General features: G+C 45.1%; 2 protein-coding genes across 7 annotated transcripts in view; one reads left to right on the top strand and one right to left on the bottom strand.

The window, feature by feature from the left end:
• Positions 1-2,360: 2,360 nt before the first annotated feature.
• On the bottom strand, positions 2,361-16,864 carry LOC136767689 (zinc finger protein 397). Of its 5 annotated transcripts, XR_010821863.1 has the most exons (4): positions 16,468-16,777; positions 13,830-13,952; positions 10,510-11,819; positions 2,361-9,820 (listed from the first exon to the last, which is right to left on the bottom strand). XR_010821863.1 is itself a non-coding variant. In XM_066721638.1 (3 exons), the coding sequence occupies exons 1-3, from the start codon at positions 16,766-16,768 to the stop codon at positions 9,813-9,815; spliced, it is 1,062 nt and encodes a 353-aa protein (XP_066577735.1). In that variant the 5' UTR covers positions 16,769-16,864; the 3' UTR covers positions 2,361-9,812. The 5 variants fall into 5 exon arrangements, 3 of the variants coding, with proteins under 3 accessions (XP_066577735.1, XP_066577734.1, XP_066577732.1); XR_010821862.1 differs by lacking the exon at positions 13,830-13,952 and having other exon boundaries at positions 2,361-4,477; positions 9,686-11,819; positions 16,468-16,864; XM_066721638.1 differs by lacking the exon at positions 13,830-13,952 and having other exon boundaries at positions 11,067-11,819; positions 16,468-16,864.
• A 2,297-nt stretch (positions 16,865-19,161) lies between these two features.
• The window catches only part of LOC136767688 (uncharacterized), a 53,293-nt gene continuing 48,618 nt past the window's right edge, over positions 19,162-23,836 (top strand). For both annotated transcript variants that reach the window (XM_066721633.1, XM_066721634.1), the window contains exon 1: positions 19,162-19,232. The gene's annotated coding sequence lies outside the window, so the exon portion shown is untranslated. The remainder of the gene's footprint in view (positions 19,233-23,836) is intronic.

Raw genomic sequence — 23,836 nt, 5'->3', positions numbered from 1 at the left:
CTTTACAACTTTAAAATATCATTGAATAATAATCATAGTAAATATATTTGATACTTTCACAAATGTTCACAGCTTAATTATTTGAAAGCGCTCGCGCGCTCTTCCTTGAGACTATAGAGAAGAGGCGTCTCCTCAGATGACTTCAGACTAAAGAGTGCGCTGGAAAGTAAGTTCACGACTATTACTAAAATATTTCATTAAGTACAGGCATAGTGTGTGAAGATGCTACAGAAACGAGTTGTTCATGTGTTTGTATTTCTAAGAGGACACTGAATTAGCCACACATGTAACTTAATGTCTGCAGGACAGAAGGGAACTTTCACATAACTATTTAAAAAGTGGTCAATACTGACAATTAAGATTACAGTTATAAGAATGAATATGGTTATTGAATGCCTTATAGTTTAGTTATTTGTTGTTTATCTAGAATTGAGCCAGACGTGCCCAGAGGATTCAGGAACTCGATCACTGAGAAGCAAGATAAGACGTTTGTCATTTATGCTTTTAAATGTTTAATCTATTTGTGAATAAAATTGGTGCTTGTTATTCCTTAATAATGCCTCTGCTGAATGATTTGAATATACGATCTTACTTGTCTTTCTGTTGTGTTTTGATCTGGGGATCTGTAATTCTCCTTGTGGCTACTGCACATTAACATTTGTAGATCAAAACGGGGATGGACTGCTGTCGGGCCGTCATCGTTTTGAACATCGAGCCAATGTGGGCATGATGACATTGTCTTCCAACATCGGTCCAACCACTCATGATCAGAACGGGCCAATGTCCTCAGCTCATTACCTGTATAAAAGATACCTGGGAGCCAGAAATCTTGCTGATTGATAGGGGATCAAATACTTATTTCCTTCATTAACATGCAAATCAATTTTTGAAATGCGTTTTTCTGGATTTTTTTGTTATTCTGTCTCACTGTTAAAATACACCTACCATTAAAATTATAGACTGATCATTTCTTTGTCAGTGGGCAAACGTACAAAATCAGCAGGGGATCAAATACTTTTTTCACTCACTGTATCTCCTCTCTATTAGGTATTAATAGCACAAAAATCAGTCAAAATGAGAATTTGACCTCCAACAAAAGGTCAAAGGTCAAAATGAAGGACATTTTTAGACAGCACACTTATGGTTTCCTATATGTGTCCAATAGTAAATATGTAGTTAATTATCCTACTTTGCATATTTTACATATAATTGTTCCATGGTGTTTGTTTGTGTAACCAAGTTTCAAGCTGAGGATGTGGGGGAACGCCGAAACATTGGAAAGATTTACAAAGACATTCAAAATTGAAAAATGCTTGAAACTTGAAATTGAAACTTGAGTTTTTATTCAAAATATTGTATTACATAGTGTAAATAATATTAAATATTATTAACTTTAATATTAATAACAGCAACAACAACAATAATAATAATGAATACACATTTTCTACAATTTGTTCAACTGAACAGAAATTGTAACAGTAATAGTGGCATGTAAGTACAATAGTGCTATAATAGTTTCATGCTAGGGAACTATTTCTGGAACTGGGAATAGACCCCCAAACTGGTGACCCCATGCCACAATGTCATATATTTAAGTGCATTGTGCGCGTTCCGATGCTGGCTTTCTCTCATTTAGAAGAATGGCCCCAAAATAATTTTAGGTCCAATTGATAGAAGAAAGGTGTACCCTTCTAAAGTAAGATAGTGTTATCCTGGGGATCTATTTATTTGAACTGGTATTTCTCCCCCAAATTGTTGTAAATAAATCCATGATTGTGGAATTAAATTATATGAATTGACCACGGTCTGGTTCTATAATCACGATTACACGATCATCGCAATAGCTCTACTCAGTGTTATAATTTAATACAATTAACAGTCAGAAGTAAACAAAGGAAACTTTTAACCCTTTGAAGTCCAATTATTTTGCAGTAATCAGGCTGCTCAGGTCCAGTTTAATTTTGTGAAGATAATAACATTTCAGACCATGTGTTGTTCAAGTTGAAATAACTATTTGCAAAAAAACAAAAAAGCAGTATTATTCCAAGTGTATGCTGAATTTAAACCATTGCTGAAGAAGTTAAATTCAGTTCTGGTCCTGTGTCAGATATCTCTTTAACAGGGCTGTTTTTAGAATTTTTAGAAATGCCAGATAGAATCTGACATAGGACCACGAAGGGTTAATACATAATGTTTAAAAAGCCAGACAATCTGATGCATACACTGTTAAGGTACAACTTGACTGCCAGTCAAAACCCTTCAGGTACATGTGGATCGCTTCCCAAGTTTATCACAGCAACAGTAGGAACCCTTCAGTGCATTACGAGCCCGGGAAGTAAAGTCACCGACACAATGCCAGATCGTTTGTCTTCAGTTTATTTTTGCAACAACACACACTTTTATACATGTCAGAAATCTGATTGCCAAGAGTTCCGGGGCAGGTACATACAGATATTACAAACATATTACAGATCTAGTTGCTAGGCAGACATGAAATGTGTTCGATCTCATAAGTCATAACATTCATAACACACTCAAGAGTTTCAGTTGACACAGCTGCATGGTTTGCCTAGTAGTAGATGACGTGGGATTACAGATCTTATTTCTGGTTTGTCTGAAGAGCAGCATGTATATTGTTTATGTTATTAGCTCTGAGCTGTTCCTCAAAATATAATCTAAATATAGGGAGTTTTGCGGTTTGACATTTCCAAGATAGAGTCAAGAAGGCCATGAGTTCAATTGTCTAGACCTTCACAGAAATAGTTATGCTCGAGTATGTTATTTATGATATTATTTCTGCAACAATGACAAATTTCAGCCCCCCTTGCCACGGCAACATTTCCTCCAGTGAGATATTTTAACAATGTTAACTCTGCAACTTCTGTTAAAGGCTAATCCTACAATAAGAATACAATACAATGAGTTACATGGTTACAGTAGGTTAAATAATCAGTATGCCCACCAAACTCAATTATCCCCAACAGTTAGTATATGAATATGTTATATAAAAATCCTTACAGTTGCCCTCTTTAATGTAATATGGAGCATAGCGACAGTTACATTAATACTTGGTTCCAGCATGATCCTTAGCTTTCATTAGCTGGGCCCGGTGGGCACCAAGCCTTTTAGGATCCACAGATTCCATCATTGAAGTCATCATGTTAGTTAAACAATTTTGAATACACATACAGATGCATGGAACAAAACACACCAACAATACAATAATGATTATACAAGGTAAAGCCATGCATACATAAGGTGCTAACCTCCCAAACATCGTCCACCACCATCCCCAACTTTCCTCTCCCACTTCATCTTTTCGAAGCTGCTTGGCAACGTCTCTCATATCCTGTAAAGCTTTGCTAATATTTCCTTCATTCGCATCATTCGGTGGGATAAAGGTACAGCAGTGTTTTCTAATGAGAGTGCAGACACCCCCCTCCTTGGCTAGTAACATGTCAAGCACTAATCGATTCTGGGTGGTCATGAGTCGTGTTGCCGTTAGCTCAACCCTGACGGCTTCTAGTGCCATGATTGTTTCATTGGTAAACTGTGCAAGTCTATAATGTACGTGTTCAATAACATTCCACTGCTGAGCCACACCAACGGGGGAAATCATAGCAGTCCAGAAACGTTGCGCTCTGGAGGTTATTCTGTGCTCTTCCGGAATAGAGGAGTCTGCTTTGCTCATTAAGGAGGGTTGACTCTCGTTTTTGTCTCCTTATGTAGGGGAGCTGACCCTTAACCAAAATATAGAGCCCGTCAGTCAGCCATGTGAAGGCACAGGATCCGACACAATCGTAGGGTAAGTGGGAATAAGCTTTATTACCACAAACCCAATACAAATTTTTCACCATGAATGTACCCCAGAGTGGAAAGGATATGTTACAGGATGGTTTTCTATCATCACAGGTTAGTTCACTATGCTTATGAAGGCTAGGCGTTTTATGAATCAGAGAGATGTTACGGGGTGAAGGGGGTGTGTGCGTGTGTTTACACATAGCTGGGGGTAAGTTACCAAGACCATTATTGATACCCCAAGCATCTGTTCTGGACCAGCAGAGTGAGAAGAAAGGTTTACCAGGGGATGATGGAGGAAGCTGAACAGGTTGTACAAACAGCCTAGGACCGGAGTCACTTATATCAATGTGGTAGGAAGCACATAAAGAATTAAAAAGACTACCAGGATCCAAAATACTAGCCAACATTAAACAATACATCTCATTTTCATCTGATGCCAAGACGTTAAATGTAAAAGGTAAATTGGCGCCATGTGGCATTAAAGCGCACACATAACATGGGACGTCTCCTGCAGTCTGTCTCGCGATGTCATGAGCATATTTCCAGAATAAGTTACTCTTGTGAAAAGGGAAGAGTTCCTCCAGCTGGGCACGAGAAGGTGAAGTTGTGGGTAAGCCATCAAATCTGTAGCTCAGGCAGCAGATCAGGAGGAACAGGATATGCCACATCATTGTATCTGGAAGGAGAAAACTTCAGAAAAAATTATCAGGCGCACGTTTCACCCTGGATGCATGTATCCATTGTGGGAAAAGATCAGTTAAAACAGCAGTTCGAGTCACAGCCATCACCTCGCAGGGTGGACTGTAAGCCGCATCCCCCAGCTTCCTAGGATTCAAGGTTTTAATTAGCACTTTATCCCCAACCACATATGGATGAGTAGGAAGACCACTATTTCCTGGTAAAGTGTGAGGGATTTTTTCATGTATCGCTGCCAATTTGTCAGCTAGCAAGAACGCATATTCTGCCCGTAACACAGAGAGATCAGGGTTAGGCGCGGGGCCCCGTCCCTGCTTCCTTACCCACGGGGTGGGGAAGGGAACACCAAACACCGCCTCAAACGTTGAGACTCCAGTAGTTCTACTGGGAGAAAGGCGTATTTCAGCCAACACCATGGGCAGAAGCGCGACCCAATCCTTTGTTGCTTTTTCAGCCATTGCCTTAGTTAGTTTTTTCTTGATGGTTTGGTTCATTCTTTCCACGACCCCAGAAGACTGAGGGTGGTAAGGAATGTGGAATTTCCAATCAAATATTTCATCAGTGCAGAGGTCACCTTGGAGGTGAAAGGGGGATCACTGTCTATACCTACAGGGATGCCATAACGGGGAATAATTTATTTTGCCAAAATCTTTACCACTGTCTGGGCGTTTTCCTTGGAGCAAGGGAAAGCCTCAACACATTTACTGAAAGGGTCCACCAGTACTAATAAGTACTTCAAAGGCCCTCGAGGCTCCATGTGGGTAAAGTCAACCTGCCACTGCAAAAAAGTAGCATCTGGATAAACCAACGCCTGATGAGTATCCTTAGAGCCCTGAGGATTATGTCTTGCACACGTAAAACAACTCTGCAACAATTGCCTGGTGATATCTTGCGAATGATATATGCAATATTTAGTCTGTATTTCCTGTTCAACTGATCTCCTGTCCCTGTGCGTTATTCCATGCAGATCATGAACCAAAAATGGTAACACAGAAGTAGGGAGAGCCAGTCGGCCCTCTTGATCATGCAACAAACCATTGTCATCGGATCTACACCCCGCAGCTTTCCAAAAAGCTAAGTCCTTTTCCCCCGCGCATTGTTGCATATGAAACAAATCAATATCTCGTGGCAGCAAGGCAGAGGCAAAGAGGCAAGAAGAAACCACCTGTGTGTTTGACTGTAAAGGAGGGAAAAAAACTTTGTGTGACGGCCGCTGCTTTAGCGGCGTCGTCAGCCCTCTCGTTTCCCTGTGCGTCCTCAGTGTCTAATGTGCTATGACCTTTGGTTTTGACTATAGCAAGTTTTTGTGGTTTACTGCAGGCTTGAATTAAAGATTCAACCAGGGAAGCGTTAGCTATCCCCTTACCATTAGCTGCAGTGAAACCCCTCGTCTGCCAGATCCTGCCGAAATCATGTGCAACCCCAAAAGCATATCGACTATCGGTGTAGATAGTCGCTCATCAGAGCGAATAGCTCAGCTGCTTGAGCAGAACTGAAAGGGAGAGCATACGCTTCCACCACCTCCTGTAATGTACAAACAGCATAACCACAAAGCGTCACACTGTCACTGGGTTTAGAGCAGGACCCATCCACATACAGCACCCTCCCCTGTGAGAGTGGGGTTTCTTGCAAATCGGACCTAATTCCAGTAGTACGGGCAATCTCCCATGTACAATCATGGCCCTCGCAAACCCCTGCTGGGTCGAATTCTGTTCCATGTAGCAATTTATGCAAGAAATGTGCAGGGGAACTCAGAGAGGTGGAAGGTTTAATTTCCAGATTTTCAGTGGAACACAAGATCATTTCATACCCTGATCGCCTTTGTGCTGTCATGTGTTGTGTCTGCATGTTTGTCAGAATGTCTGTTACTTGATGTGGTGTGTGTAGAATGAGTGGGTGTGATAGGACCAGCTTCTCAGCATCAATCACCATCAACGAGCTGGCAGCCACCGCACGCAAACACCGGGGTAGTCCGCAGGCAACAGCATCCAAGGTTTTGGACAGGAAGGCACAGGATCTCATTAGGCCACAGTGGTCTTGAGCAAGTACAGCAGCGGCAGTTCCTCCTCCTTCGGTAACGTACAGGTGGAACGAGAGTTGGTAGTTCGGAAGACCCAGTGCTGGTGCCGAAGAGATTGCCTGTTTGAGATTACAAAAAGCTGCCTCTCCATCGGGTGTGGGAAGCACAGTGTTATGTTCAGAGTCAATACATTTCCTCAGAATTTTGTTATATGTGGAACAATCAGGAATCCAGTGTCTGCAATAGTTAATTAATCCCAAGAAGGACAACAGCTGAGTCACGGTCCTGGGAAACATCAATGTCTCCACAGCGTGCATGCGGGAGGGGGCCAAGGCTCTTTTTCCCTGTGATAGTACAAAACCCAGATAGTTCACAGTTTCCTGTGCAAACTGCATTTTCACTTTAGCAACCTTGAAACCCTTTTTCTCCAGATGTTTAAGCAGTGCAACGGAGGCATCTACGCAAGTCTCTTCAGATTCACCCGAGACCAACAAATCATCAGCGTATTGTAAAATCACACTGCCATCAGGTAGCAACAAGTCTTTTAGGGCAGAAGAGTCCACGTACCCCTGAGACAAACGTGTCCAGGTATATTGTTTACCCCTGTGTGTGAACGCAAACAGTGGCCGCGTATCAGGGTGCACCGGCACTGAGAAGAAGGCAGAGCATAAGTCTATGACTGAAAAATGTGTGTGGTTATGTGGTATGGAAGTAATCAGTGACGGCACATCGGGGACCACAGGCGCCACAGGTGAAACCAATTCATTAATTCGCCTTAAGTCCTGAGTAAAGCACCAACCACCTGAGGCTTTCTTAACTAGGTTCACCGGCGTGTTGTACCGTGAAACGGTTGGCACAATCACTCCCTGTTGCATAAGGGAGGACAGTAGACCGTCTATAGCCTTAACCTTTTCCTGCGACATGGGATACTGCTTTACGTACACTGGCTCTTGGGTTTTCAGTATAGCTTTGTACGGTTCCACATCCACTAATCCTACTTCATCTTTGTGCTGTGCCCATACATTTTCAGGGATTCTGCTCATCCATGATCGAGTGGCAGTGGATACAGGAGTGGTGAAAAACATAGAAATATGCTTAGTAGTATGAGAAATTCTAGGTCCATCAAAACAGACCGAGAGACCCATTTTGATTAACAGATCTCTTCCCAACAGATTATAGGGACATTGAGGCAGCACCACAAATGCATGTTCAAATCTAATTGCAGGGTCTAAACTACAAGTTACAGTTAAAGTCGGAGTTTCATAACATTCAGAGGAGACCCCCATTATTCCCACAGAGCAGTGGGAGCTAGTTAACAATTGTCCAGAATATCCGTTACATAAGGAGGAAAGAGTAGCCCCTGTGTCTACTAAGAAGGCAGTGATTACACTTTCTAACTCCAAATTCAATAAAGGCAAATCATACACTGATTGTACAGGCATTGGCAGTTGCAGTAGAGATAGAGATAGCTCGATGCTCTGTGGGCACCCCTATTGGGGAAGGGTACTCTGGTCAATAGGAGGAGTATATCCTGGCACCCCATCCTGTGATCTATTCCGTGAGTTTTGTCCTCTGTACACTGGATTATTCTGACAATTTTTCCGATCCCTTTGTCTCTGCCTGCACTCACGCGACCAATGTCCATCTTTCCCACAATAATAACATTTTCCAGGCTTCCTAGTGCTGCCACTCTGCCCGGTTTGTCATTGTGTTCCAGCTTGCTGAAACATCTGACATGCTGTTTTGCCTTTTCCTATCAGAAAAGCACCTGCGTCCTCTAATTCCGTAATTTCCATTCCTTCCGAGTCTCGATATATTTATCCTGTACGTGGAGTCTGATGACAGAGGCCACTTGTGGTCTACAATTTGTCAAAAAAAAGTGTTGACAAATGTCATTTTAGTCTGATCATCGTCAATTGGGAGCAGACACTCCTCTGTCCATGTTTTATAAAAACGGGCATAAAACAGGGGCGTGCGCTCCTCTGTTCCCTGTTTACAGCCAACAGCGCCTGTAATATCCTGTTTCTTACCGGCTATCTTGAGTAAGTATTTGGTAAGTTGCTTTCGCAATACATCCATAGTTTCAGGCTCTTTCCATGCACATTTAATCTTAATTTTTCCTTTACCCCTTTTCCCTCTCTTTCCTAATGCTGCAGGTGGGTCCTCAGTATCAACCTTAAGACTAGGTTCCCCATCCTTGTCTTCATCCTCTACCTCCTTAGGGTTATCATACAGTGGGTCCAAAACGGCCACGTCTTGAACCACCTCATCTTCGTCATAACGTTCGCAAAGAGTTTGTGCCAAAATAAAGCGATAGTCCGCACCCGCAAGATTGCTATGCCGGCTTAATCTGATCAACATGTCCACATAGTGCATGGGATTAGGAAAAGGCGACGGCAGGGTTTTAATTATAAGTGACAAATCCTGCAGAGTGGGAGGAAACACCCTCACATCACGAGAAGTTACTTGAAAAATCCCCTGAAAAGGATCCCCTTTTTCTCTCTCCCTCATGTCACTTACTCTGTCTTGTTTTATTCCCTTGCTTGATGCTGTGGCTATACCCCTTGAATCAGAACAATAGGGTGGCAGCAAAGCCTTAGCAACCTGCTTTTGCGGTCCCCGTGGTAATTTTGGTCGTGCAGGGTTTTATTTTTGCCATGTCAGCCGTGGATATCTTAGATTTAAGTGCCCATTCATGAAGCCACAATGGTCTCAGTCGTTCCCATTCAAGACAACATTTTGTCATATAATCATAATCCCAGTGCGGGTCTCCTCAACCTTCAAAAATCATACAATGCATCTCCTTGACATTAAGATCCTCAAAACTACCTTTCCTCGGATATGGCATAACCTGAGGACTCGTGCCCTCTGACCATCCAGCCAGATCATCAACAAACGGTGTAACATAATAACCCGCAGATACCCGTGACACCCACGCACCTGGCGTTTCCCCAGGTCTCGGAGCAGGTGTGCTTTCCAAGCCTCCCATCTGTTCTTCCTACTCACCCAATAACAGATAAAGACACACAATATATAATACTTTCAGGTCCCGACTACTGCATGTGATGTGAACTAAAATATAATAATCCTGACCCACGATTACTGATACAATCAGGGAGCAGTTCTTAGGTTTCAGCACATAGGCAAAACAGTAAAGAGACTACTCACCAGTTTGTATAATCCCGGACGAGCCCCCAATTGTTAAGGTACAACTTGACTGCCAGTCAAAACCCTTCAGGTACATGTGGATCGCTTCCCAAGTTTATCACAGCAACAGTAGGAACCCTTCAGTGCATTACGAGCCTGGGAAGTAAAGTCACCGACACAATGCCAGATCGTTTGTCTTCAGATTATTTTTGCAACAACACACACTTTTATACATGTCAGAAATCTGATTGCCAAGAGTTCCGGGGCAGGTACATACAGATATTACAAACATATTACAGATCTAGTTGCTAGGCAGACATGAAATGTGTTCGATCTCATAAGTCATAACATTCATAACACACTCAAGAGTTTCAGTTGACACAGCTGCATGGTTTGCCTAGTAGTAGATGACGTGGGAGATCTTATTTCTGGTTTGTCTGAAGAGCAGCATGTATATTGTTTATGTTATTAGCTCTGAGCTGTTCCTCAAAATATAATCTAAATATAGGGAGTTTTGCGGTTTGACATTTCCAAGATAGAGTCAAGAAGGCCATGAGTTCAATTGTCTAGACCTTCACAGAAATAGTTATGCTCGAGTATGTTATTTATGATATTATTTCTGCAACAATGACAAATTTCAGCCCCCCTTGCCACGGCAACATTTCCTCCAGTGAGATATTTTAACAATGTTAACTCTGCAACTTCTGTTAAAGGCTAATCCTACAATAAGAATACAATACAATGAGTTACATGGTTACAGTAGGTTAAATAATCAGTATGCCCACCAAACTCAATTATCCCCAACAGTTAGTACATGAATATATTATATAAAAATCCTTACATACACTAAGTTGAGAAAGGTACACACAGCCACCGTCTCAGCTGGGAGAGACCAGCGGGGAACTCGCATAGGGAGCAGCTTTTCAGCTATGAGTGCGCTGGTGTGTATTGAGGTGTGCTGCCTGAGAGAAACTCTTCCCACACTGGCTGCAGTAGTATGGTTTCTCCCCAGTGTGAATGCGCCGGTGTGTATGGAGGTTTGATACTGTAGTGAAGCTCTTCCCACACTCAGAGCACCTGTACGGTCTCTCTCCTGTATGAGTGCGCCGGTGAGTATAAAGATGTGATACCCTAGTGAAACTCTTCCCACACTCTGTGCAGCAGTATAGTCTCTCTCCTGTGTGAATGCGCTGGTGGAGTTTAAGATCTCCTGATTGACTGAAACCCTTCCCACACTGTGCACAGCTGTATGGTCTCTCTCCTGTGTGAGTGCGCTGGTGTATTTTAAGGACTGATTCCACACGGAAAACCTTCCCACACTGGGCACAGCTGTACAGTCTCTCTTCTGTGCGAGATCGCGAATGTCTACTTAAGACTCCAATGTGAGTGTAGCTCCTCCTACCTTGGGGCTGGGGAAGCTGTTTTCCACGCCGTAATGGGAGAGGTGAGGAGGGGGAGCTGGAGGAGGGAGGTTGTCTAGAGGGTCTGGGACACTGCTGTCTGCGCTGTGATGATGGGCTCTCCCCACTCACTGCATTGTCACTCCCCCTACTGAGCCCCGTCCTCAAGGTAGCTGACACTGCGTCACACTGTCCAGCTACAGGGAGCTCAGGCCCTAGGTCACAGGCATTGTCTGCAATATTCTCAGTTTTGAGATGACTGAACGTCTCTCTGAAAGGAGTCTGTGGTTTCTGCTCCACTGTGTAAACAGACTCCAGTGTGTCGTCCTCTGTTTTGATGTGATCACACAGCAGACTGGGTCCACAGAGTGTTCTGGTAGAGCCCAGCTCAGCACCAGCTGCACTGGGTCCACACTCAGATCCCAGATACTGGGTCCTGCAGAGATCCACATTGTGGGTGCAGTCCAGTTCAGGGTCGCTCTTTATGACCTTTGACCCTGCGGTCTCAGATCCCAGTGTCCCGAGTCCCTGTGTTAACCCCTCAGTGTGTGGCTCTGCCATGTGGCCAGACTCCTGTCCCCTGAGCTCCTCCTGACTCCATCTGCCCCTGGGCTGCTCATTCAGCCCCTGGTTGCCTTCAGTAGCTGTGGGCTCTGTGTCCTGCCTCAGACTGGAGTCACACTCCTGCTCCCAGTGCTGCTGCTCAATGGGAGCCCTTTCCCCAGATTCAGAAAGACCGCTGGCCTCTACAGCTCCTGGGGGAGAGACGACACAGGAGAACAGCACTGAGAACAGCAGCTCTGAAAACTCACACAGTTCATGCAATTCCTACACGAGTCATTATATCAGAACAGCTAATAAAGTGTCCAGTCAGCATATAAATTGGGAGCATGTATGAAGTCAGTGTCAGAGCTCTTGTATAAAGAAAGCCAGATTATCACAGATTTCTGAAAATGAATCTCTTAACATTAAATAGTTAATCTCTAAATACTGATATTAATAAGGTTTCGGTTTGAGTTGCAGAAGTGTTCAAATCATCTGTAGTATCTAAAAAGGGTCCTAAACACTCACATCTGTGACCCTGTCACTTGTCAGTGTGACACCAATTAAAAATGGAGCTGATCGGGGCTACTTCTGGTTGCCAATTTGTTTATCACTGCAGTGAGATTTTATTTATCTTTAATACCAGTTTTTTTCCCCCTCCCATTTTATTTTTTATGAGGTATTCAAATAATAATAATATTATTAATAATAAATATACAAAATATTGCTTTTAACCTAATAAAACATAAAAGGGTTAGGCATTGAACAAGAAAAGTTGTTTTTATTTATTTTATTTTATTGTGCATGTTTTTTGTCTGTGGTAAAACTGTGCAAACATGCAACATAAATAAAGGTATATGAACTAAAAAAAGTATAATGTAAAATTGAATATGAAAATATTTGACGTCTTCCATAATCTGAATCGAGATCAGGACGGTTCCATTTTCAGCTATTATTAAATATGTTTATTTTTTAATATGTCAGCAGTTATTAAATATGAGTCTATGGCTAAGACATCCAGAAGGTTCAAAAGCTTTTTTTTATTTGGATAGTGTAGATGCTTAATGGGACGTGTCCAGATAAAACTACAACTTATAATCATATTGTTTGACCTTCCGTTATAATATTTGCATTGTGTGTAAGAGGGCCATCAAATTGAAGACTCTGAGGTTCTAGCGATTACTAGAACTCCAGCAGTGACAGCAGCTACGGACATCAATTTAATTTCATTAAATAACTATGGGCAGAGCCATTTCTAAGCATAAGTGACATAAGCGACCGCTTAGGGCCCCTAGCAAAAATGAGTAATTAATAAATTGAATATAGTTTAAATTATTTTATATATTGATCACAGTGATCAGTTTCAGATTGGATTTCATGTTTGAATCAAACATAAGTTATGCTCTAGAAATTTATCAATCTGGTTTTGGTATGTGTTGGGTGTAGTAGAATAAAGGGAAACCAAATTATAATGGCAGAAAAAAGACCAAGACCAAGAGAAAGGTATTGTAATGTTATTCATTTGTATTGCAGTAGCTTGCTTGCATACTGTTTCAATGACAATTACATTTATGTGTAGCTATACCTAGCTGTTTTTTCTTGTTACTTTAACTGGACAGTCCAAGTTCACCTTACCTGCCATCAAATAGTGTTTTATTATTACATGGTGGCTGTGTATTTGTATCTGTTGCAAGTTTTACCTTGAATAGGATCTGCAAGAGGTTTGTTATTTTTTCTGCCTAGCACTAACACTGCAACCTAGTTCCGCAGCATCAATTATAGAGTTAGCCAATTAGCTAGTTAGTTAAAATCTGTGTGGGAGGAAAGTTAGAAATTCCTCTCTCACACATGTTTTCTTCATATATACTTAAGAAAGATAAGGTCAAGCTAAAAGGTCAGGCCAGAAGGTAGTTTGACCTCTGTTTGTTATTCACGATGATCATCTTGGAGAAAATGCCAAACAGTATGATTTGAGTGTCTGCTCCCTAATCCTAGTATTGACCCATGAACTCTGTCCTCTAATGATATATATTCTGCTTAGCTAGCTATTAAGATAACAACTTGTAAGTAATTACTTGTTCATTATAACCAGATCTTTGACTTCTGTGTGTATATAAAAGCTCTGACTTTTAGCATGGAGTCAGAGCAACTCTGGAATCTCCTTGATTCACTGTTCCTCTCCACGCTGCGTGAAATAAAGGCAATGCAACAAACGTTCCAACCTGATTGAAGACTGAGTTTCTTCCACATCTGCATTAGGAATTGGCAATTGTAGCTTGGTCTAGGTCAAACTCTGCGTTGCGCCTTCCAAGGGGGGTGCAGGAGTGTGTCAAGGAAGGCTAGAGCTAGTTACAGTTGAAAAGAACATGTAGAAAATTTAAATATCAATATATACAGCTCTGGAAAAAAAATGAGACCACTTAACACTGATTTCTGAACTTGGAGTGGTCTCAATCAAGCTGTATATTAAACATTATAATTCTAAAATATTCTAAAAACTATAAAAATAAATAAAGCTTTTGCTTAAGTTTTTGTACAGTGTCCTGGGGTACCCTGAAAGGGGCTCCTAAATACATTATTATATATATTTAGAGCGTCTGCTAAATGACAAATAATGTAATGTAATATTTACGTTATATAATAACATATAAGTATATAAGTAAATTCTGCAGCGTGCTTTCAGAGAATCTGATCATTTTATGAGAAGGGAGAAAAGCCGAAGTGAGGGCAGCGGCGGAGGTTCCAGCAAAATGCAGAAGTCGAAAATATGACTAAACTTATTTAAAACTGGACTTTACATGGAGCGGCTTCTCATCATTAACTGCAATTCAAACAAAATATCAACTCCGAATTTCTTTGGAAGATGGCTTGTGTGTCTAAATTGCAACCCCGAATCCCATTACTTTGGGCATTGAGGAAACAAACACACCCCTCTCACTGATAAGGTAGGAATAATGAATATTATACAGAATTTATCTTTAATTGGTTTGTGCCATGTATCTTAAATGGTTGTAATGTAGTTTCGCTGTTTCCATTGTTTTTGATCTAAAAATGTAAAGCCTACTTCTGCAACTCATACTGTATTGATCAAATCCCCACTTTGTTATTCATGATTTTGCAACATATTGTTGTCTTGTTTTAGTAAGGAGGCACAGTCATTTTTTGTCATTTCTCATGGTAGTTCATTCTGATAAAGTTTGAGAACCGCTGGTCTAGATAGACTTACTTAAACCTGCAAAGTGTGTAATAAATATCAATCAGGACCTTTGCTGACTGACAGACTTCAGATACACATGATGGGGTGCTGCTGACTTTGACTTTGACTGAGCCTGGGGCAAAAAATTGTAAATAACTAAACACGACATTGTAAAAAATGGGATCAGGAAAAAAAAGTGAAGGGGGCCCCCAAAAGGCTAGAAATGGCCCTGACTATGGGAATACCAATTCATTCAATTGCATATTATATTATATTTTCAGCATCACTAACTGAATGTGCCACTAGCAAAAAAGCACAGCCCTATGCATATTGTCAGTGTTACTGTCACAGCATGGGTGCTCCGGGTGCTATGGGCAATGCACAGCTCCAGTAGTTTTAATAGGTACATTATACCTTGCCAATGAATCAATGGCGCTAAAATAGAAAAACATCTGAATGATGCAAAGGATCATGGCGCCGCGCTGCTTGGTTAGGCAGTAGGTGCTGTGATGAGCATCACAGGGGGAGTTGACATGCAGGGGTTTTAACTGTGAGGTGATGTGCTGGCACGTTGGGCATCAGTTATGTGGTCAAGAAAAACGGCCCAAAGAAGGACAGGGTCAACCACAAATACTCCAGTAAATGATGGACAAATGAGGAAAAATGAAAAAGCACACCCATTCCAAATATAAACAGTATTAATCTTGTATATCCTTCAATGACCCCATTATAGATGTGCATGATTTCAAGGTAAAGTAAGTTGCTAATGGACGTTTCATTGTTAGCAATGTTAATAATGAATAATGTTATGTTAATAATAATGCGCAAAGCTGATTTTGTTTTCTCCTATTATCATTATGCTTTTTAATCTTCTGGGTCTGTTGTGCACTGTTAGATACTTTACATCGTGTTATAAACATTTAAAACTACCTTTAAAACACTAGTACAAAGTATTAAAGCCGCAATTCACAGCTGTGCCGGTTTGATTTGAACATGTTGTCACCGGACAGCCATGGATTCCGTGATGGAAGTGTGCAAGTATTATTCACACACATGCAAACCAGCCTTTCTGGCATTTCCCTGCAAAAACAGCACGACAGCTGCACTAAAGCTAATTTACAGAGTGAGGTTTAAACACGCAAGTGAACTCCCCATTGATGCCACCAGCACTGAAAACACATTCCCTTGTGTGGCACAGAAAGACGAACATCAGCCTGTCTTTCAAGGACAGGTAGTCGAAACTGGTTCATTTTCCACCACAACAACGGACTTTACTTTCGTGCAATTACAGTTTCACCTCAGTGCAGTGGTAGAATAAAAAGGAGCGGGTGCTCCGCGCACTTTAATGAATTGTTACTTTAACAAGCGGGCTTATTACCTATTCCCATCATATTATTTCAGACTGAGGGGAAGCTGCCTGTGAGGGTCCGTCTCAGCCGCTGGCTGCGAGTCTGCAGTCATACATACTTGCGATGAACGAGCATCTCTGCAGAACTGCGCAGAACTGCGGAAACCTGCGGAAACCTGCGCTACACGGACGCGACCAATGAGCTCAGTTTACTGTGTTGTTGCGGCTTGTTTTCATTACCGACATTGTAAAGCGCTCAGCCTGTCTCGTATAGAAGTAAAGACATGAATAAAGCGGCTCAATAATGAAAGGTTACCGGCGGCAGCTCCGCGGCTCTCTCTCTGCGCGCAGCTCCGCTCTGCCCTCCCGGCTCCTCGGCTCTTCACAGGCGGCCCGTCCGCTCCGGAGCTCCAGCCACACACAGCCGCCTCCCCCGTCGCCAGGAGCTCCTGCAGCCTCCGTCTCAGCGCCTCGTTTTCCGCGTCCCTGCGGGTTATCTCCGCTCGGTGCTCCGACACCGTCTCTCCCACCGCCTTCCCGATCTCCCACAGTGCGGCTCTCATCAGCCCGGTCAGAGCCGAGGCCAGGCGGGCATCCAGACACGCAGAGACAGACATTTTCAAAGACCCTCTTTCTAAACGAGACAGTCAATTTCACATGGGAACTTCCGTCTTACCCGAAACGGTGCATTGTGGGATTGCATTGAGTTCTTGAATATTCATGAAGCCGGCTACTCCAGACAGCACTTCTGCGATAAAGCGCTCGTCAGACCAGGTGAAAACTCTGTTCGTTGAAATAATGACGTGTGTATGTTAAGCAGGAGTGTCTATAATATTCTTATCAGAACATTTGTTTTAACTAAGAGAATGCTCCTCTCAGCGCGCACACTGCTTGTTTATTACCCCATTTCCACTTGCAAAGCATCTGGACGTGTGGACGGTTTAACTATCTGGTGCCAGACGGGATGCCCACTAAGGAAATACTTCGCTTTCAGACTTGCAGACAGACAGTGAAGAGATCAGCTATATTATGTTGGAAGATATAATTTCAAGTGCCGTGTGGGATCACGAAGAAATTACAGTTTTATTAGCAGCATGGAGTGAAAACCACGTACAGAAACAATTACTGCTTACAGTTAATATCCGAGTGTATTAAAAACGTGGATTTCACAGGACCTGGTGCAGTGACTAGTTAAAAATAAAATGAAGGATTATAATGCTAAAGTTCCTGGAGAAACTTTGTCTGAAAGTATGTTTGAGTATAGTAAGCAGTATGTTTCACTGTACATGTAGAACTGTAGTAAGTACAAGATACTACAGTATACTATAGTATAAAATTGTAATATGGTATAAAGTAGTGTTTTATAGTATTTGTTGTAGTGTAGTAATAACGATAATACATCACAAAGAAACACAGTATATTATAGTATACAGCGCTGTACCATAGTATATGTTGTAGAACTGTAGTACTGTAGTATATTACAAGGTACTACAGTATTCAATAGTGTCCTATAGTATATCACAGTATACTACAGTACAAAAGTGTGGTGTAGTATATCTTAGTATACTACTGTATAAACGTGTCCTGTAGTATATTACAAGCCACTACAGTATAGTGTAGTATAATAGTGTATTATGATATAATAATGTACTACAGTATGTGTTGTACTACTGTAGTAATATATATATATATATATATATATATATATATATATATATATATATATATATATAATGCATCACAAGGTAATACAGGTAATAATATAGTATACAACACTATCATAGTATTTGTTGTTGAACTGTACTATTTGTTATACTATACTGTAGTACATGACAAGGTACTACAGTATACTATCAGTCATTTGTTTAGGTTGCATTTATTATTGACAATGAGAAAAATATATTGTGAAATGTTATGGGTGCGCTATATAAAGTTGTATAGTTAATTGTAATTATTATTAAGTTGGCTTTTGTAAGTATGACAAAAACGTATTTAAAAATATGTAATACTATGCAGTTTCATATAATTGTAACCACACAGCAGAAGTATAATAATTTGGAATAGGAGCATCTTGAATAGTATGTAAAAGTATGCAGCTTAGTAATTGTATATGGCAGGTACATTCATATTATTAGTCATAGTATGTAAGTTAGTATAAGTAAATGTAAGTTGTTGTTCCATCCATCCATCTTCAAAACCACTTATCCTGATGAGGGTCGTGGGGAAGCTGGAGCCAATCCCAGCAGGCATAGGGCGAAAGGCAGGAACACACCCAGGACAGGACACCAGTCCATCGCTGGGCAACACACACAGGGCAATTTAGTGTGACCAATCAACCTAACCCGCATGTGTTTGGACAGTGGGAGGAAACCGGAGTGCCCTGTGGAAACCCATGTGGACACGGGCAGAACATGCAAACTCCACACAGACAGGCCCCCTGACCTGGGACTCAAACCCAGGACCCCTGGAGCTGTGAGGCAGTAGTGCTAACCACCGTGCCGCCCGTGATTTTTTAATTATTATTAATATTATTATTATTTTGGACTCGGGTTTCCCTCCAATAGTGAGAGAAACCTTTGTCCAGCAGGGGGCTTTTAGAGCTGTATTTGACAGTCTTTCTTTTTTCCTTGCAGGGAGCTGATCCATCAGGCCAGACCAGACGAGACGGGGAGGTGCCGGTTGACAGAGCTGCAGAGTCCTGGGTCCTTGGAGCGGTCCGGAGGCCGAGGCGAGTGGAGATTGGGACGGACCGGGAGCGACAGGGGACCTAGCCAGAGGGGTCGGAGGACTCCTCACGGAGTGGGTCCCATCCAGAAGCCCGGCCGACCATCTACCCGGAGCCCGGCCTGACCAGGACTGCTCCCCGCTGACGTCACCAGCCAGGATCCAGGAGAGGCCTCGGATTCCAGGGACCGACCAGGCCGATCGGCAACGTCCCTGAGGGAGGCCTCCTGCAGCCAGGGCCCGGACTTCTCCCCGCAAGGCCCGCTCCCTGCAAGAGCCCCGGAGGTGGAAGCTGCTCCCCAGCCAGGTGGACTTGCCCCGACCTCCGGATTGAGAGCCTCCCGACCCTTCTCCAAGGTAGGAAAGTGCAGCATGGCCCAGCGAACCGCCGGTGTGAGGCGCCATAATGCGGTGCGCTTCAGCCGCGAGGCTGGAGCCGAGACCGCGGCCCTCACCCGGCTGGAGTTCAGCAGGTCCGTGCTGCAGAGGGGCCTGGGCTTTGCCCCTTCTGAGCTGAACTGTGTGGTAAAACTGCCTGGACCTAGGGACGTGTTCGAGGTGAGCTTTAAGAACCCTCAAGTGCTGGAGAGTTTTTGGAACCTGTATAGGGAAAAAAAAGACAGCATGCCCCTGAATGACTTTGTGGTCGACGCCCTGACAGATAGAGAGATTAAAATTGTAACTATTCAGTTTTACAACGAAGCAGTGGCAGAGTACGACGTAGAAGTATGGCTGAGGAGACACTGTGAGATCCTGTCTGAAAGCAGGAGAGTTAATGATGAGGATGGGGTCTGGACCGGTGCTCGGCGGTGGCAGGTGCGCCTGCAGGTGGAAGTGGCCGCCATCGGCGGAGTACGCCATCTACCAAGCACCGTGGTTTTAGGAGCAAATAGGGGGCTTGTCTTTTATCATGGCATGCCCAAATTATGTAGGAACTGCGGGGCCCTGGGTCATTTAGCCGCAGCCTGTACCGTTGTTAAGTGCAAGGTCTGCGGCGGGGAACATCAGACCAGGGCCTGCAAGCAGGAGAGGGCCTGCAACCTGTGCGGTGGGGGAGGGCACCTCTTTAGGAATTGTCCCTCCTCCTATGCAAATAGGGCGCGGGCCCTCGGGGGTGGTGGAGAGAGAGAAAATCAAGCGGAGGCTCCTCCAAAGGTGATATCCCAAGATGGGGGTAGAGAGGAAACAATCCTCAGGAGCCTCATAGGCTCCCTCTCTGACTCTGGGTCAGAAGTGGAGGCAGAGGGAGAGTGGACAGTGGTAGCGGGGAAGAGAAGGAGGGCTGAGAAGAGGAGCATGGGTAAGGGGGGTATGATGAAAAAAAGGATTCATTCTGCAGATTCTCCCCCCCCTGCCGGCTCCTCCCCCGCTCCAGAGTCCCCTCCCTCAAATTTCTATACGCCCCACTCTGACTCCGGAGAGGAGAGTGGTGGGCCTTCTCCACTGCCCCGAGTGTGCAGCCTGGTAGATGAGAGGCCCCCTAGAAATAACATTCCTCCTGCCCCACAACTGAGACTCTCCCAGGGGAGGGGTCAGGTATGCCCTCCCGGCAGTAGTGGGAGAGCCGCAGGTCCTCAGGAGACAAGAGTCGGCGCCAGTGTCCTTTCCCAGAAAGACATCAGGGACGTGATGGCAAGGTCACTGGCGCTGGGGGAGGAGGCCTGCGGCGGCAGACAGCCGGGAAGGGAGAGACCACCCCCTCCCCCACCATTAGTTAAAAGAACAACTAGCGGGGTCTACACAGTTTTCTCCCCAGTTGTACATAAAGCCTCTGCCCTGCCATCTGTTCGTCGGGCCTCGGCCTCAAAGGAACCAGGGAGAACCTCCAGCACCACGGGCCCTGAGCCCAGTGGAGTTTTGCCCGCCTTACCGGGTGGCGGGAGCCGAGCCCCCCCCATAGTCTTCCTAGAGGATCAAGCGGTGAGGCAAATGATTGAAATGATGGGTGCTAGCGCTAAGCTAGGTGAGGGAGAAGAGAGGAGTGGGGAAGAGAAAGGTTTCTTTACATGATTGTTACGGAGCGGGTAATTGCCCTCACAGCCATTATGGCATTAACCATTATTTCAATTAATGTGAGGAGCATTGCTGAGGTGAAAAAGAGGACCGATGTTTTAAACTCTCTGGCTGGAATGAAGGCGGATATTATCTGTTTGCAGGAGTGCGGCATCCCGTTCCAAAAAGAATACAAAGATCTCCGGGACACTTGGACCCTAGGAGAATCCTTCTGGTCGGGGTCCAATGTGTCCCGAGCGGACGGGATTGCCGTACTCCTGAAAAACCCCTTCTTAACAGTTAAAACATTTAAGGTTATAGAGGCGGGCAGACTGGCCAGCCTCGATTTTAAATACAAGGGGGCTGTATTGAGGCTGGTCAATGTCTATGCCCCCACCAGCCAGAGAGAGAGAGTCCTCTTTCTCCCTCAGCTACGCCCGCTCCTGATCGGCACCTTGCCAGTTATCGTTTTAGGTGATTTCAACTGTGCTCTGAGGGATGTAGACCGGAGTAAGCCCCGCAACGATAGATGCAGCAGGGACCTCGCTGCGTTCGTGGAGGACTTTGAACTCTGCGACGCAGGTCGGGACCTGGTCCCCTTGTTCACCTGGGTGAGTTCTTCTGGCTCCTCCTTCTCCAGGATAGATCTCGTCCTCCTCAGCAAGCCACTGGAGAGGACCGCCATGTCTTCGGAGGCGGTCTTCTTTTCAGACCACAGGCTCCTGACGACAGAGGTGCTCATTCCGAGCACACGGGAGTCGGGGCCTGGGGTCTGGAAACTCAACACCTCTCTGCTCGATGACCCTCGTGTGATTAAGACCTTTAGCAGACGCCTCGAGGAGTGGAGGACCCTGAAGGACCTTTTTGATTCTCCCATAGAGTGGTGGGAGATGATGAAGAAAAGAACCAAGGGCTACTTCATTCAGCTGGGGAAACGGAAAGCTCGCGAGAGGCGGGCGAGATATTCCCATCTAAACGCCCGCCTCCAGCGCCTGAGTCTTTTACAGCTCAGAGGCTTCGACCTAGCTGAGGAGGTGGCCCGGGTCAAACTGAGTCTCTCCGCCCTCTATCGGGAGGAGCAAGAAAAGATCAAGGTCCTTTCCAGGGTCCGCATCATGGAGGACGATGAGAAATGCAGCCGCTTCTTCTTCAAGAAAACGAAGGAGAGGCGGCCTGCAATGTCCTCCATGATCGACTCCTCGGGGCAAGAGGTGGAAGGCAGAGAGGCTGTTGAGACAGTGGTGCGGGATTTCTACAGGGAGTTGTACGACCAGAAGGTGGTGGATCAAAATCTGATCCATCACTTTCTGTCCCTGTTGGAGTCCCGCAATGAGGGGGACGAGGAGGAGGAGGAGGATCCAGAGATCACCACCACTGAACTCTCCCAGGTGATAAAGAGTCTTAACTCTGGAAGGACACCGGGTCCCGACGGGATCCCTGCTGAGTTCTATAAGATCTTTTGGGAGGTGCTTAAGGAAGATCTGGGCCAGGTCCTGGGGTCGATGTACAGAGAGGGCAGATTGGCCCCTTCGATGAAGAAGAGTATCCTCTCCCTTCTTCACAAGAAGGGAGACCCGAAAGATCTGAGGAACTGGCGGCCAGTCAGCCTCCTGTGCACCGACTACAAGATACTGGCCAAAGCACTGACGCTCCGGCTGCAGCGGCCACTCCCTCAAGTCGTGGGTCCCGACCAGGTCTGTGGTGCCCGGGGGAGATCGGCGGCCGACAACGCCATGCTGCTCAGGGATGTCGTGGCCTACTCGAACGAGAGAGGGCTTCCCCTGGTCCTAATCAGCTTGGACCAGGAGAAAGCCTTCGACAGAGTGGGCCACGAATACCTGCAGCTTGTTATGGAGAGGATGGGTCTCGCTCTTGGCCTGAGGAAGTGGGTCAAGATCATCTACAGCGGCCTAAGCAGCAGGGTCCTTGTGAACCGCCACCTGACCGAACCATTTCCGGTCAGGTCGGGGGTCCGGCAGGGTTGCCCCCTGTCGGCCCTGCTGTACGTCCTCTGCTTGGAGCCATTCATGCAGGCGATCCGCCGGGACGTCCGGGTGACAGGTTTCCATCTCCCGGGTTCCGGCGGAGAGCAACTGAAGGCCCTGGCCTATATGGACGACGTGGCCGTGGTTTGCACGGACGCTCCGTCCGTGGCCAGGGTCGAGGAACTGCTGGACGGCTTCTGCAGGGCGACGGGGGCCGCTGTGAACAAGGCCAAGAGCGAGGTCTACCTCTCCAGGGCATGGCCTGTCGGCCGGGGCCCGCCGACCGTGTTCCCTGTGAAGCCGTTTATCAAGGTTCTGGGGATCACGATCGACGGGACCAACACGGGCACCCGGAGCTGGGAGGAGGCCATAGCAAAGGTCCAAAGGAAGATCCACGGCTGGAGCACAAGGACCTTGACGATGGCTGGTAAGGTGCTGGTCGTAAAGGCCATCCTCTTCCCGATACTCCTCTACGTAGGAATGATCTTCCCCCCAGACAAGGTTATCGCAAAACTAGTGACCCGAATTATATTTCGGTTTGTCTGGGGGAGCAAAATGGAGAGGCTGAAAAGAGTGCAGATGGTGAAGGGTACCCTGGATGGAGGCAGGGGGGTCCCGGACGTTGTGCGGCTGATAAAGGCGCAGGGGCTGGCCTATGTGGTCAAGAACATCCAGGCTGCTGGCAAGAAAGTGAGTTTCATGAACCGCTTTTATTTTGCCAGCAGCCTGAGACCATTCGGCCTCTGCGCCATGGATAACACCAGGCCGCACTCGTGGGATCCCCCGCCGTTCTACAGGGCGCTCCGAGCCTTTGCGCTCGAAGTAGGCCTCCATAAAGTCGTGCTGGCCTCCTGGGATTACAAGACCATCTGTAGTCAGATGAGATCTGCCCAGGAGACCAGCCGGATAGAAGATTTCCCTCCCGAAACCTGCCGGTTTATCTGGGCTAACGCTACGCACGTTTGCCTCACGAACACGCAGAAA

This window comes from Amia ocellicauda, chromosome 14, assembly GCF_036373705.1.
Source record: "Amia ocellicauda isolate fAmiCal2 chromosome 14, fAmiCal2.hap1, whole genome shotgun sequence".
Classification (NCBI taxonomy): domain Eukaryota; kingdom Metazoa; phylum Chordata; class Actinopteri; order Amiiformes; family Amiidae; genus Amia; species Amia ocellicauda.
This window is presented reverse-complemented; position numbering and strand designations above follow the sequence as displayed.

Coding starts and splice junctions, on each gene's coding strand:
- LOC136767689 (XM_066721635.1), bottom strand. CDS start 16,768: ATGTCTGTCTCTGCGTGTCTGGATGCCCGCCTGGCCTCGGCTCTGACC. Junction 11,820..16,467: donor GAGCCGCGGAGCTGCCGCCG/GTAACCTTTCAT, acceptor TCTCTCCCCCAG/GAGCTGTAGAGGCCAGCGGT.